Source organism: Diceros bicornis, chromosome 17, assembly GCF_020826845.1.
Source record: "Diceros bicornis minor isolate mBicDic1 chromosome 17, mDicBic1.mat.cur, whole genome shotgun sequence".
NCBI classification, from domain to species: Eukaryota; Metazoa; Chordata; class Mammalia; order Perissodactyla; family Rhinocerotidae; genus Diceros; species Diceros bicornis.
The window spans coordinates 34,613,962-34,630,926 of NC_080756.1; the positions used below are offsets into that span (position 1 = coordinate 34,613,962).

Consider the following 16,965-nt stretch of genomic DNA (forward strand, 5'->3'; position numbering starts at 1 on the left):
AGGCAAGGCACTAGGAAATGCCATAAGGATATAATAAAACAGATGTGGGCTCTTCCTTCAGGAGGAGATACATATAAACAAAAAAGAAAGAACACAAATTATTAATTATAATTGACAATCAACACAAAATATTATTTAATTCTGTAAGTGCTCCATAGGAAAAGTCCAGTATGTAACACCCACGATTGGAGGAGGCGGAATTTAAAGGGGATCAACTTGGTAGGAATGGATATTTCTGGGAAAAAGAAAACAGAAAACTAGATGAGAGCAAAGAAAATTTTACCAGCTCTTTTCCTTCTATTTATATATACCAATGATTGATAGCCAAGTAGTCCCTGTATTATGACAGACTGGGTGTATGAAAATGGGTTTATTTTTCAATTAAATAAAGGGAATAGTTTTAGTTTTGCCAGGCTTAAAAAAATTCCGGCAGTCATGGCTGTGAATTTTCATATATAGTTTTTGTCCAGTGACTATGATGCTGATGGTGAGGCCTAGGAGTAAGTGGCCTGTGGATTCGGAACACGCTGGCTTTCTGCTTCTTGTTAGTGGAGTCTTGAGAGACACAGTAGAGTTGTTTACTGGTATGTCAACAGAAGACTAGGGGCTAAGGGCTTTGAGCCAACTCTCCATTTTCTCTCGGAGTTTTATATATGTTTTCCACATTTTTACATATGGATTTTTTCTTACATCAGCATTTATTATGCAAAGACCATCTTTTTAATTCAGTGAATGAATAATTCTTTTTTTATTGTTCTTTAAAGCATAGATAGCATTTCCTGATTCCATTCAGTTTAACCGTCATAAATAAAAAAGTTATAATTATAGATGACAGTGCAGAATAACACCCATCATAGGGGCATTGCTCTGGTTTTGATTTCAAAGCAGTCACTGAGCAAGGCTCCTTTGAATTGGAACATGAATCAGCATTTAGCAAAGCTGAGTTTAAACCTCTACTCCAGATTCTGAGTGACAGAGAACTTCTAAATAGGGCATGTTTGTTCATAGTTTTAGGTATCTGTGATTTACTTGGCTTTGTTAGACAATAGGGGCTTTGGTTCAGTTATATTTTTAACATTTCTTAAAATAAATCAAAGAGTGTTCCCATTTGGGATGTGGATTACTATGGTGGAGGAAATGAAGAACTTACAAGTGCCGAGTATCCAGGGATTATGCGCTGGGCTCTGTGCTGGATTGCCTTGGTTAATATTTTTTTGGTTGCATGTAATAGAAACTGGCTCTGGCTAGCTTAAGGGAAAAAAGTAAGTGGTGCTGGCATATTGGAAGAATATTTGGGTATCTCATAGAATCCAAGACTCAGGAAAGGCAGGCATCAGGCAGACCTCAGAAGCAGAGTTCGTGTCTGTCCCCCTGGCGTGAAACAGCTGAAGTGTCTCACCATATGACTCTTCATAGGAGGCCCAGGTGGGGGTCAGGTCTTTACCTGTGGAACAGTCAATCAAGGTCAGAGGGGCAGAATAATATTGTTTAGCCAGTGGTTTGTGGACAACTACACCTGTATTTTGTGGGTAGTTCCCAGAGAAAGGGGAATTATTGTGAACTGGTGGCCACACCAGTGAGGTCCACTATATGGGGCATTTTATAAGCTTAATTTAATTTTCACAAAAAGGCTATAAAAATCACGATTTCCACCTCACAAGTGAGAAAACTGAGACTCAAGTTGGTTAGCCAACTTGTCCAACACGCCACAATTAGAATGTGGTAGAGCTAGAATTACAACTAGGTTTATAAGAGGGGCTAGTCTCCTTCTTAAAAGATTAAAATAATGCGGTAAGACTACATGGGATACAAACTTCTTGATATTTTCTCATGGAGAGAATATTCGGTATCTCCAGGGTACTAGAAAGTGTAAGACTGCATGTTTAAAGCTCTGGGGTTGAATCTCAACTCCACCTGCTCATCAAGGGCAAGTAAACACCTAATTTTCTCCACTAATATATGTGGATATATCATCTCCTTCACAAGGTTACTGTAACTTCACAGGGTTATTGAGATAACAAGTGAAAATACTTTGCACAAAGCAGATACTAATTTTTAGGGAGGAAAAAACTTTTCTATTAATGAACCCTCAAGCATACTACTAAAAATGGAGTCGCAGTTTGATAGTGGCTTTATCATTCAAAAAATCTAACTACTTTCTTACGTTTAGCCTTTCAAAATGGTGTCTTATTCACCTAAACATAAAGGTAGGAAACGCTACATAAAAACAGTTAAGGGAATCATACAATAGGCAAAGAAAGTTTTAGATACAAAACATTTGACTACTTCTCTTTGAGACTATGGGCTAACATTTCAGGAAAAAAACTCTTATCTTTGGTCATAGCACAATACTTGATCATCTAATTCTCTTAGTGAGTACTACCTGAGATGGTCTATGACCTTTTGATAACCAGAGCAGAAACAGAGTACAGTTCTTAAAATGGAAATCTGTAACTTGAACATCATTGAAACAGATTATTAGCTAATTCAGTTTGGAAGGATTAATGCATTCAAATAATCAATTCTACACCCAAATGATTATTCTCAGTCACCTTTAAGGATAGCTCTGTGCAAAAAAAGCACCATAGCAATCCAAGAGTTTATTATTGTGCATGGTGGATGTTCTACAAATACTCATAGACTGATCAGTATCAATTTGCTCCAAATCACTTCAGACAACATTTAGTCTACGTCAACAGCAAAGCTGGAACCCCAAATGGAAGAAGAAAAAATCATTCGGTGGTGGTAGTAAGTAAAAGATGTAGACTATTATATTCTCTTGACATTTCCAGTATCTCTGGATCTTAGTTCAGTGACCTTCTATGCTTCATTTTCTTCCAAATCATATTTGAGTAATTTGTAAAATATCCCATCACATTAAATTTGATGACAAAGAGTCAAGTGATTTTAAATATGACCATAACATTGTGTTATTGGCTTATTCCTGAATTAAAAACTCTCCTCCCCTTTTTACTATGCTGCATTTCAAGTCAGTGGTCTGCTTGCTTTCATTTCTTATTTAAATTTGTAAGAGAAAACTAAGTGGTTATTAACATTTAAAGATTCTTGGTAAATATTATTGTAAATATTTAGGGGGCAGCATATATTAAAAACATCATAATCTATGGATATAGAAGTTTAAGAAAGAAAAATTTTTTAAAAAGAAGAATTAATTTAAAAAAAGGATTAAAAAAAGAACAATAATAACCAAATAAGTTTTTGGAGCTCTTTTTTTTTTAATTTTTATTTTTATTTATTTATTTATTTTTTTTTGTGAGGAAGATCAGCCCTGAGCTAACATCCATGCCAACCCTCCTCTTTCTGCTGAGGAAGACTGGCTCTGAGCTAATATCTATTGCCAATCCTCCTCCTTTTTTTCCCCCAAAGCCCCAGTAGATAGTTGTACGTCATAGTTGCACATCCTTCTAGTTGCTGTATGTGGGACGCGGCCTCAGCATGGCCAGAGAAGCGGTGCGTCGGTGTGCGCCTGGGATCCGAACCCGGGCCGCCAGTAGCGGAGCACGTGCACTTAACCGATAAGCCACGGCGCTGGCCCTTTGGAGCTCTTTTTTAATTACACTGAGAGATCCCAGAAAAGTACAAAGCCCATGAAAGTAGAAGCATTTCAGAAAACAAGACAAAATGTTTGCATACATTTTAATGACAACATTTTAGTTTGATTTTAAAAAATTCCATGATTTCACATTGAAGCAAACTGCTCATGAATTAAGTACATTCTGAAGTAGTGGGAAAGGATTTCATCTCTCTTATATCTGAACCTGAATTCCTATAAATGGCTAAGTTATATTCTCTTTCTAGAGATCAAGTCCATGGTATGATTCATAAGAAAAATGACTTTATTGATTCATAGTGACTTTGAAGAACACAAATAGAAAATCAGCATATATCACACACATACCCCATTAAGTGGTATATCAGATCAAAGTTGAGTTAATATAATAATCTTTAGTGTTTTTAACTGTTGCCAATGAAAATACACAGATCTCACTACAGAAAAGAGGTGTGGTAACATCAGAATGATGCTCTATCATATCAGTGTTTTATATCCAAGTTACATACACGTTGAAATCCATGCTGTTTCTATTCTCAAAATCAAATAAATGTATGGTTATGTTCTAGAATCTTATCAAGAGTCATTGTGAAGCAATAAGTAAATATATTTACTACCTTTGCCAAATACAATATAACAGGCCACCAGAGGCTATAAACTTTAATTAACATTGGATAATGTGGCAATTTACAATGGCTTTTGGGTCACATCATACTTTCTGTTGTTGCTACTACTTATGATAAAATAATAGTAAATGTAAAGGAGAAAACAAAAGAGAATAAATTAGGTCTCTTGATGGTTCTTCTAAATATCATTTTGGTTTGTCCTTGAAGTAGAAATCAATTCTCCAAGGTTTGGAAAGAAAACAAAAGCATCTTTATAATTCACAGCATGTATTTTAGAGGTCTAATGATTTATCCATTGCCAGTGTGGGTTAGCTTGTCATGTTCTCTTTATTCAACGTCAACTGGTTCCGTAGCTATTAAAGCACTTAATTGTTTCTGAGCACAGGAGAGGAATAGTTCCAAACTGGACAGGCTTCTTTGGCGGATAACTTGATCAAGCTGTTGATTTTTTTTTAAAGAGAGAAAGAGAAAAAAATACAACTTAGTTGAGGGATAAAGAATATCATGCCACTAAAGCCTACTAGAGAAGCCTTTTCAGATGATGGATTTAGGAAATCAAATCGTGCTTTAAACTCAGAGACAACGTAGCCACTATTTCTGGCCTACTAGCTAAGATGAGATGATAATCATTACAATTTTATAATTGATGTTGGTATTCCGTTATTGGAGAAATACCATAAATTTGACCAGAGTCATTTTATAAAATATAAAATAGTATAAAAATGCCAGTTCTTAATGAATATACAGACCAAACAGCCATAAAGATCATATAAATATCACAGACGCAAAAAAACAAAAGAAATACACAGTACAGAAACACAGCATAATTATATCATGCATAGGGTTTAGTAGGACAAAGGATAAGTGAGGAGATAAACAATTTCCTGAAATTAGAGCAAGTTCTTGGGAAGGGTGTACTTCAAGAAATATTTGATATTGTTGAAACTTATTTGACTGGGTCTTCCTGCTGAGTTAGAGAGATTTTATTAGGATTGTTTTAAAGTATCAATAATCAATTAACCTGGTAAACAAAACAAGAAGTTTAGTAACAAAAGTCATGTAGAACTTTTGAACAAAAAGAACTTTCTGGAGGTAAGGATTATTGAATACATCAAGAAAAGTTTCTAACTCTTCTGCCCTAAAATGTTTGCCCATGGTATAAAAATAACAAATAACAACACATTGCCTACAGGTTACAAAACAATGGAGGAACTCAAAAGAAAGCCACATAAATTCTATTTCACAACATATATCTGTCATATTTATGTAAAAGTTGACATATTCTTCCCACAAGCTCCCCTACCACAAAAGGAAAAAAAGACAAATGTGAACAAGAATTCTCTATTAAATTACACTTCTATAATCCATTGATGACTCAAAATGACTGAAAACCTGGAAGATTAAAATTTTGAAGTATCCTAAGAATTAATAAAAAAAGAATGCATTATATTTAGCAAAATGCTCATGTAAAAAGATTGAACACTGTTAAGACTCCTTTCAATGCTAATAATTTAGGATTAAAGAAATAGGATCTGCTAATCCTTTGTCTTTTTTTTCCTTCCTCTCTCAGATGACATACTTTTAGTTGAAAATACACCTTCTACTTACAAGTCTCTATAAACAAGGCAGCTCATTACAATGTAAACCTCAGGTAAGCAGAGATCTTGTCTGTCTTGCTGACTACTGTACCCCAACATCTAGAAGAGGGTCTGGCACATGTTAGACACTCAATAAATATTTGCTGAGATTGAATGAATCAATGAACACTTAACCCTAACAGGGTAAGGCAATCTACTAGGAAATGATAGGTGGACTTTTAATTATAAAAGTAAAAGCATGCTTAACCTAATCTAAAAGATACGTAGGAGATTAAAATTGAATTTTTAAAACTTTCATTTTAATATATGTAAAACAGATTGAAATCGAAATATGTGCAGTTTTAAAAATTATTTTGTACTTGGTTCAAATTCAAATAGTACAGAAGAATGTACCAACACCCAGTTCCAGTCCATTCCTGCTGGTTTCTGTCTACTTTTGGATGCTTTCAAGCATTTAAAGATAAGTTTTTAAAAATATTTGGTCCAGACCTTATAATTGTTAACTATGGGAGAGGTCACACAATCACTTTGCCCCACTGCCATTACTGGAACTTTTCCCTATCTCATTTTTAAGAAATTGCTTGACTGTAGTCCATGATTTATTTAGCCAGTCTCCCATTGACAGACATGTCAGTTTATTCCAATTTTGTCTTGCTGTTTTTGAATCACCAGGGAAATTTACAACCTGAGTGCACTCCCTTCAGAAGATGTTCAAAGATTTCTCTTTGACAGATTCTAATATGTGGAATTTCTATGTCATAAGATTTGTATATTTTAAGTTGTGACAGATATTACCACACTGCTTTCCAGAGTGAGGGTACCAATTTATCAGTCCCATCTGCAGTGCATGAGAGGACGAGTTTCCCCTGTTTTCTTCTTTTAAATGGTTGCATAGTTTGCCATCATATATTTATAATTTAACAAATACAATGGATATTATTTATTTAAAAACTATTCTATTGATAGACATTTGGATTGTTCCTAATCTTTTGCTATTATAATCATGCAATAATCATTTTGAAGGTGGCTTCTTGGGTGTTTGTTCTACTATTATGCTTCATGATTCACGTATATATATTATATGTGTTAGCTTTAATAATTCAAAGTCTTTTAGAAGCCTCTGAGAATAATCAGGAGTTCCATTAAAAACAAATTTGACTTAATATCTTAGAATTATGGATGTTAGTTAAAGGAGAAACTTTTCTCCTTTTGAGGGCAAATGGCACAAACTCATCACGTGTAATGTAACTGGCATTCAACAAGTAACTGTTGCTAAGTAACAATAATCATTTGGATTTATGCATTCAGAATGAATATTCCATAATTTTTTAAAAAGCAAGGATATGTATAAGGACAAAAAAGTCTGACAGATTTTTATTTAAACATACCAAGCACTTCTCTTCTCTTGCTTGTGTGAGAAGTCACCCTGAAATGAGTGACTAGAAGATGATGGGCATACCGGCTTTGGGTTTAGGCAGCTGCAAGACTCCTTCACATCTTTCACCACGTCCCCTCATAACTGTCTGGAGGCAAGAATCCGTTAAATAAACAGGAGCTCAACACGTTAAGGAGCAATAGGGTGACACTGATACTCTGTGAGGAGGAAGACAAATTGAGCCATCACAGAGCTGAGCTTCCAATTTCGCGGGTCCTTCCTGGGCATGGTACATAAGACCACGTCTGTGAGGGGGAACATTTGAGACCTTCTCTCATAAAGATGGTGAATTCCTCTCTCTGAAACAAGTACATCAAAGTGATGTTCTTGGCAAATTCCTGAATTTCAACAGTTTCTGTTTTATTAGGCATGACCTTATTATCCTTTATTGAGGCAAGAAGAATCTTGGCAAAGTATTCAACTCTTTTTTCCCCTTGAAGAGTGGGGCTTATTCTGTATTTGTGGCTTTCGTTTCAAAGTGAATCAAAGATTTGTATTCTGTGACTTCATGTGACAATATTACATCCAGAGTACTTGTGGCAAATATTTTTGGATATGAGATTTACAATCTCTTCACAATAATGTAGCTCTAATTGCTTTGTTTTCCCTTCCATTTTCTGTTGCTTCAGCTGCTATTCAGCTCTTTCAGATACCTGAAAAAACCCTGGAAATTCCGAGGTCTCTGAAATAGACAACCGGGTTTTATAAATCTTTTTTTTCCCTCTTTGTCATGTCTTCAGTTTGCTGGCATACTGCTAAAAAACCATTCAGAAGCATACTACTTGCTAAAAGTTAATATTAATAAGCTCAGGGGGAGAAACAAAAGAACACTACTTCCCAATAATTCCCTGTATTAGATTTGTTTCCTTTAGTATTTCACACCATAGCAAAAGAAAAAGAAAAACAAAACTTCTCTAGACTTTAGCTTTTATTTGCTAGTCACCAAAACACAACATGATGGATGGTGAACTTATACTGGTCTAAAGAGCAAAATTCAAAGTCAATTACAAACAAACATGGCTTATTTTAATGGGACTGTTAAGAACACTGCTTACATCCCAGAAAACCTGATACACTGTTTTTGAATATATAAACATATTATACATGTTACAATATATACATATTATATACATACGTATATACATGTAAAACACATTTAGCACTAATTGTGATTTCAGTATCTTTTGGGCTTCTACCAACAAGATACACCAAGAGATGTGAAAATATTAGGTTTACCTTTATCAATGTTACTCTTCCAACCTATCCTCCTGCGTATTGTAAACTTATACATAAAAAGTGATCTAATTTTTCAAAAACGCTAGAATGGATATCCAGTAAAGCCAATGATAGAAAGTGACTCATAAACACATGTTATCAGTTTAGTAATAATACGTTTTATGGATTCAGTTTCCTTCACTAACAAGCTCTTTCACGGGCATTGAAGAAAGGTTAAGTATGATGATCTGAAACTGGAATTACTCAGGCAGATTTTCTAGTTAACATCATCTGATTATTGCTTAAGAAGAATTGTTTACCTTCTGATAAATGAAACAGTTCTTCAGTCTCTTATTTATTACAATGCCATCCTTTCAACATTGTTATTTGGATATGAATGCTTCTCTTTTTCTGACTTTATTATACACTCCCCCCCAACTCACACATACCCTCAAGATGTTGTTTCTTACGTCTGAGATTGAGCCAATCAATTAATCAATTAGTCAATCAGTTGATCAATAAAAAAGTCAAGACTGCCCACTATTTGTGCATTATTGCTCTAAGGCTGGGGCAAAAAAATTACACAATAACATCCTTGTCCTTGAGAGCTTTATAATCTTTTTGGAGAGACACACACATAATAATTAATGAACAACTAGGTACTGACATGTATAGTAAAGACTGATTCCAATGGAAGATCAGAGAGGGGGAGAGATCATGGTGGGAGAGTGTAGCAGAGAAAACTACACAGAAGCGGGTCTTGAAAAGGCTCTTAAAGTAGCAAGAGCATTTCCTTAGACAAAAAGGAGTAACATGTGGAAGAAATTCTAGGAAAGCAGATTAGGAAAAACAAAGACAGACTGGTTAGAGACATTGAGGAAGGAGGCTTGAATCAAGTGGAGAAAGTCTGCTTAGGAGTATTCATACATTCTTTCATTCACCCAATTATTCAGTATTAATTTAGCACCTACTCTGTGCCAGGCACTGTTTTAGGCACTAGAAATATAGTGGTGAATAAGATAATTCTCCACTCTTATATAATTTATATTTTAGTTTGAAGAGACAAATTAATACTCTTCAGGTGGAGATCAGTACTATAAAAAATAACAAAGTAGGGGAAAGGATTAAACAGAGACAGAGGGAGATCTTTTGCACAGGATGATCAGAGAAGATCACTTGGAGAAGGTGGTAATTATAAAAGACCTGAACGAAATGAGAGCGGAAAGGAACCATGCAAAAACATCAGGAGAGAAAATTTCCAGGCAGATGAAACCACAAGAGGAAAGTCCAAAATGTGGGTTCAAACTTGGTTTGACTGAGGACTGGCAATAAATACCTTAAGACTGGAGGTAAAAATGAGCAAGGGGGAGATTGGTAGAAGAGAGGATCAGAGAAGTAGAGAGGGGCCAGAGCATGTAGGGCACTACAGGTCATGGGAGACATTGGAGAGTTCTGAGCAAGACTGTGACCATACTCTATGTTTGAAAAATATTACACTTGTTACTGGGGATACCAGATTGTAGGAGGCAAGAATGGAAGAAGAAAACCCAGTTAGGAGACTTGGTCTGGGAAAGATACAAAGATAACCAGACTGCTGGCAGTGGAGGCTTAACAGTAGGTCAGGTTTGGAATATATTTTGAGATAGGACCAACTTGGGTTGCTGATGGATTAAAATTGTGGATGAAAGAAAAAGGGAAATAAAAGGTGATTCTTAGAATGATGGTGCCATTTACTGAGATATGATGGATTAGAGCTGGAGGGACTTGGCCAGAGGAAAATTAGTTTTGTTTTGGACATGAGTAGTTTGTCTAATGCTATTAGATATGTCAGAGATATTGGATATAAGAGTCTGCATTTCAGGGGAGGGATTGGGGCTAGAGATACAAATTGAGAAACCATCTGCATATAGAAGGCATGTAAAGCATAGATGAGATTACCTAGGGAATGAATGTAGATAAAAGAGAAAGGTCAGCAGACTAAGTCTGGGGTGCTCTAACACACGGTCTGGCAAAGGAGCAGTGGCAGATAATTATTGTAATGGGTTGAACTGTATCCCTCAAAAAGATAGGCTCAAGTACTAACTCCCCTACCTGTGATGTGACCTCATTAGGAAACAGGGTCTTCACAGATATAATTAAGATATAAGTTAAGATGAGGTCATAAGGATCAGGGTGGCCTTTAAATACAATCACTGGCATTCTCATAAAGAGACAAAGAAACACAGACACAGGAAAGAACAGCAGGTGAAGATGGAGCCAGAGACTGGAGAGATATGGCTGTAGAGGTCTGCCAGCAATACCAGAAGCTAGGAGAGAGGCATGGAACAGAACGTGCCCTAGAGACATCAGAGAGAGCACGGCCCTGCCAACACCTTGATTTTGGACTTCTAGCCTCTAGAACACTAAGAGAATAAATTTCCGTTGTTTTAAGCCATCCAGTTTGTGGTACTTTGTTACAGCAGCCCTGGGAAACTACTAACAATGATTTTTCCAGATTGTTGAGGTCCTTATATACCAGAGTAGTATTTACCACAATGAACAAGACACTATTTCTATGTAGCATGTGTTCTGTTTAAAATAAATAAATAAAAGGCTTTTTAGTAAAGTAAGTTTAGGAAATGCAGGATTAAAAAGATTTCTTTTCTATAGAACTTTCTCAGAGTTTTTGCGCTATTAAGCATCGTGAATTGCCAAAATGGCTATAGTATAGGCAATGGTTCTCAAACTTTTTAAACCTTGGAATCCTGTGTGTGTGTGTGTGTGTGTGTGTGTGTGTGTGTAAAACATACTTTGGAAAACGCCCTACAAATCAATTTCTCTTGAGGACTTCTCTAGACTCAAAACAAATTGCAAAATATAGGGAGAAGACTATACTGATTCAGTTTCTTCTTAATAATAAGTAACCATGGAATTTTAATGATAGGAGATTTTGAGACTGCTTAGTCTAACATCTACATTTTACAGTTGTGGAAAACTGATGCTCTGAGTGGTTGAGACCAATTTCAGAAACCTAATATGTCCTCCTACACTTAAAGAAATACACACTTCTTTAAAATGTAGTTAAATGTATCAACCTGAGTTTATCTTTGCATATGAAACCCTACCATGTATCAATAGATTCTACGGCTTCACTAAATTTTTGACAATGGACAGACAAGGTTCATTCCTAGAGAACCAGTACTATGACCAGACAGGTGTTGAAACTAGTCTGGGTGAGATGATATGACTACCCTTACTCTTAATGTAGACATGAAGGAAGTGGACTATGGATCAATATTAAAACTTAACATGCAAACATAATTGTAATGGCCTGGTTCATTTAATGAAATCATCACAAGAAAGGGCTGACAGACTTGAAGAAGATCAAGTTATTCTTGAGTGGTGAATATTTTTATTGTGACATTTAAACATTTTTGCTCGAAAAACCACCATCTTTTCTCCTGTGTCCTCCAATTCTGCTTCTTATCACTTCATCCTAAGAAAATTTAGACTTATCTGTAACATCACTGGTTGCATTAATGGAGGTTCTATAGTATCTGTTTTATTACTGGTACAGTAACCATAAAGAGTTTCTCTTTTAAAAGTCTTTTCTTTATGTTTTCAGATAAGTAAATTTGATTGCAAGAGGGATATATTGTATATAAAGCTGAAGTTTAGACATGAAATCCCCTCTCTGGTAATATAAATCGTGATGAAAGAGACTCTGAACCAACTTCAGGATAATATTGTTACATAAAATACATGTTTAGAATGACCCCAACTCTAAAACTTAGATTCAATATAGTCAGGGCAGTGGTTTGAACTAACGTGGTGTCAACTGCCTCAACCTTGAACTTCAGAAAATGTAGGTCTAAGTTCCTTACCAGAACATTCACAGGCCATCATTCATGTCCCATGAAAACTTTCAATCCAGAGTTCACAACTCCTTTTTTCTTTGAGAATACTTCTCAGCTTTAAAGTTTATTTAATGTCTATATTACTATTTATACAGTTAAAAAATGTCAATATATAAAGAAGTTGTGTAACTTTCTAGCAGGCACAAGATGAATTGTAGATGCTTTTTTAGAGTAAATGAAAAACCGGTATAAAGAGTTTTAAACTCTATTGGCCACAACTGAAGAACTAGTTTTTTTGCTTTGTTTGGTTTTAAGATGTCTTAGGGTAAGTAAATTCTCTGTTTTTGAATCATCTAAAGTAAGTTCTACATATTTGGGCAGTTCTGCTTTTTTATCCCCAACTACCATAGAATCCACTGGGAAATGGAAATACTCATTCTTGCTCCTTACTAAATCATCTGGGCAAAATAAACGAACATGTATTCCAGACTCTAATGTGCAGGCACACCACCTTAGAATACAATCTTATTTATCTTACAAGTTAAGCAACAGCGTAGTTGGCCCAAAAAGGATTCACTATAGTAGTAAGAGAAGATTTTATTCTTACTTGCGTGAAAACAGGCACTAGACTTTCTAGTATAAGCTTCCATATGTGAAGTTTAATGAATTTGAAAAGAAAAGAATCCTGGTAACAATTGCTTTACTCCTAATTTAGACTATTTCCAAAGAAAATCTAAAAATTTCCAAAACAACTTAAAAAAAGAAAGCTATGGATATAGGTGAATTTTAGAAAAAAAGCAAATGTAGATGAAACTGTATTTCTGTTGCACAGAAATCCTATCTTAGGGCTCTGATACATGAGGTTATATTTACCTATTAATGAGTTCCATATCCTACTTTCTAGAGTTTAATGGCAAACAAAGAATTTATCTAAATACAAGATGGATTGATTCTGGCAAGGCAGACTAACTGATTTTAATATGACATTCCACATAAAGTTTTCAATACAATTTGTTACATGCTCCCAAACCATTGACAATCTTTTTCTACATTATTTTTTCAAGATCTTGTTTAGTGCAAATATCGCAATCTGTGGGATGGCCTTTTGTAAATTAAATAAACATAAAGATCCCAAACAAACATTGTTAAGTAACAAATTGTTCAAGTAACAAATACAAACTCTTGTTGTACTCTTCTCAATTGAACTTTTAAAGGTTTTAGCAATTCTTTTATGTCAATCTGAGGAAGAATATTGTCAATTACTATCTATCTCCCCTCCCCTTCAGTAATTTAAATTTCATCTTATTTTGAAGTAGAAAAAAGAATTACATGACCTCTTGGGTTTTCGTCTTCCTGTGTTATCTCAAAATTCTCAGATAACTGGTATATTTTGCCTTTTATGTTTCAATCTACAAAAACAGGCAAAGGACTGTCCATGAGGCTTATTCTTGAGTTCTCTGCACACAAATGTTGAAACTGATGTACAGTGCATCATGAATAACCCTGTAATGCTCGATTAAGTCTGATCTTCTCTTGTTTTGAGAATAGTGTTACTGATTCTTGATTGGTAGTACTTGCTACCTGCTACGCACAGGTGAACTTCTTTATGTGTTGTATTAGTTATCTATTACTGTGTAACAAATCACCCCAAACCTAGTGGTTTAAAACAAAAAACAACGAATATTTATTATCTCACAGTTTCTGTGGGTCATGAAACTGGTTGCTGCTGAACTGAGTCCCTCTGGCTATGGTCTCTACTGAGGGGTGCAATCAAGTCACTGGCTGGGTAGGCTGTAGTTAAGTCAGAGTTCAACTGGGAGCTCACTTAGTGACTGTCGACGGGTTTCAAAACATCCACCTCCAACAGAGCTCATGTGAGTCTCTGCAAGGCTGCCTAGAAATATGGCAGCTGACTTCTCCCAAAGCAAGCAATTCAAGAGAGGATAAGAGAGAGCCAGAGCAAACCAAGAGAGTGAGAGAGCACCCAAGATGGAAACCACAATATTTTTATAACCCAATTTCACTCAGTCCAGCCCAGGCTCAAGGGGAGGAGATTACATAAGTGCAGGGCATCACTGGGAAACATCTACTATGTATTATCTCATTTTTAGTCTCTTGAAACTCTATGGATGAGGCCACTGAGGCTTAGAGACGGTATAACTTGCCCAAATGGTAGGGCCAGGATTCAAATCCAGGTGTGTATGACACCAAAACTATTCTCTAAACTGCAATACCATATTGCCTTCTCAGATAAGAACCTCAGTTACGATTGGGGGCCTTGGCACAATATCTGTTTTGTTATAAATATGCAGGGGTTTCTTGCATTGCATACCCTAGTGCGAAAACCTGTAAAGATGTCCAAAGCCCTGTAGATACAGTCATTAAAACATGTGATTTTCTTCTCTTCCTAGCAGGTTCAGGAAGGTTTCTGTTATATTAACATACAAATAGTTCCCTGAAAATGCAAAAGAAGCATTTAAAGAAAAACTGGCACGTTAAACACATCATATAAGAAATCACTGCCTTAAAGAATCTGTAAACCTCAGTGGCTGTGTATAAAAACAATAGACTACTTCCTTCTAAGTCCATAATGAAGGAAAGGGGAAACATTCATAAAAGCAATGTATAGTATGGATCTCACCTGTGGTACCTTTGAGGCTTAGATAATCTTTGCTTGCTTACCTTCACATTTCCACTACTGACAGAACTGGCTAAGTACACAAGTACGATCTGCTCCACAGCTGTGATGCATGCCTGATTCCCATCAGGAAATCCTCAGTATCCAAAATTGAACCAACGGAACAAAGCATCATTTAATCAAATGGAAGTTAGGGTGAACAGACTTTTTTCTCTCATTTTACATAAACAAGGCTGCTGTTCCTCATCATTCAGGATTTTATGGTGTGTACTTGATCACTGAAGACTTTTAAATACCATCTGTCTGGCACATTTTAAAACAGATTTATCCTACTGAGGGAACCAAGTCGGAAAACATACTGCCAGTCCTCTTAAAATCTCTTGCTGCCTCCCAGCTGGATCGAGGAAGGTAAGAAAATCCTAACGTTTCTCCTTCTTGTAAACAAGTAAAGGAGGTTTGCTTTCAATTAAGAAAGCTAAACTTGGATATTATTGCCTAAAAATGGCAATAGCACCTGCTCAAACAGAAGATGCTGAAAAATAACCAACACTAAACACCTACCAAACAGAAGATAGGAAAAGTCAAGAATTATGGCAGAGCCTGTGAGTTCTCTCTCCAATATCCATTCTTCCTTACCAATAAAATTCCAGTTTAGTTCTAGGAACAACGTGAATATCCTCAAGCCATCATTTCCAAGACTCCCTTCTAGCTGGGGGTAGCTAAAGAGACGTGAGTGGAAGGATTATTGGGTAGGACTGCCAAGAGAGCTCTTTAAAAGTGGGACAGACACTTGTCCCAAATTCTTTTCCCCTTTCTGGTTCTTGCATTTTTCCTTTCTCCTCCATCACAAATCTGTTTACTGGAGCTCCAGCTGCCATTCTGTAGCCTTAAGGATGTAAGCCAGTGCTAAAGATGGAAAATGTACAAAGACAGGATTCTGAATCCTTTATAACTTTGTTAAGCTTCCTTACAGCTCTGAACTGCTTACCTCTGGATTTGCTTATGCTGTTGTTATTTCTCGTTTCTGTTACGAGGAGGCAAATATAAATCTCAGTGATAAAGCTAGCAACTTTAAACTGTGCGTGTCCACTACTGCATCAGAAACAAAATTTACTTTTTAGAATATAAGGCTCAAGAACTTGAGGATAAGCCCAAAATGTTAAGTGAATGAGACAAATTTCCAGAAAGTTGGAAATTTTAATTTGGGGATGAAAAACAACTAATGGAATACAATTCTCCCGTAATAGCTTAAGAGTACATGAAGAGTAAAAAATAAAAATAAAATAATCATAATGAACGGGTTATGCCAATCACCTGAACATATATGTATGCAAGTTGCATCGGCAAGTGCCTCTTCTTTTGCTTCTCTCTGCCACATAGAGTATTTGCATTCACAAATTAGAAGAGTGAAAAAGAGAAAAGAAACCCTAAAAATGTTAAAAAAAACATAGAATGGGATGGATTTAAAACTATAAGAATGAAATTTTGCCTAACCAAACAAGTTAACTTATAATGTCTGGAAAGAAATATAAAGTTCTTAATCAATTTAAAATAGTGAATATTATGGATAAAATACAACAGCAGTTTGGTTGCCAGGAAACTCCAAGCTGATTCTGCAGATTAACTCTGATAAGCAGACAGGACCTTATGGCATGCATATATTTATATTGAATCTCCATCAGTCTCACACTCATTATTTGATGCTCATTTTCCCTTCACCATGATTTTTAACAGTACATATATTTTAAGTTGCCACAAATCATTTGTGGAACAAAGAGGTATTTAAACTAATAAATACTTTAAGCCAGAGTGGGTAGAATCAAAGACATTCTGATCTAAACAATACAGTTAGGAAAACTCATCTCAACAACAAAACAATAGCATTAATAGCTAACACTGAAAGTGAACTTTTTATGTCAGGAAATGTTGTAAGCACTTTACATGTGCTATCATTTAATTCTCATAACAATCCTATATGAAGTAGGCATTATTTTTATCTCCATTTTACAGATGAACAAAATACAGCCCAGAGAGGTTAAAGTATTT

At 35.6% G+C, this 16,965-nt stretch overlaps 1 protein-coding gene across 5 annotated transcripts in view; it reads right to left on the minus strand.

Annotated features, from left to right (window-relative positions):
* Positions 1–3,643: 3,643 nt before the first annotated feature.
* The window catches only part of CCDC91 (coiled-coil domain containing 91), a 338,801-nt gene continuing 325,479 nt past the window's right edge, over positions 3,644–16,965 (minus strand). For all 5 annotated transcript variants that reach the window (XM_058558585.1, XM_058558587.1, XM_058558584.1 and 2 more), the window contains one exon: positions 3,644–4,635. In XM_058558585.1, coding sequence (XP_058414568.1) covers positions 4,525–4,635 — 111 coding nt within the window. In that variant the 3' untranslated portion in view covers positions 3,644–4,524. The remainder of the gene's footprint in view (positions 4,636–16,965) is intronic.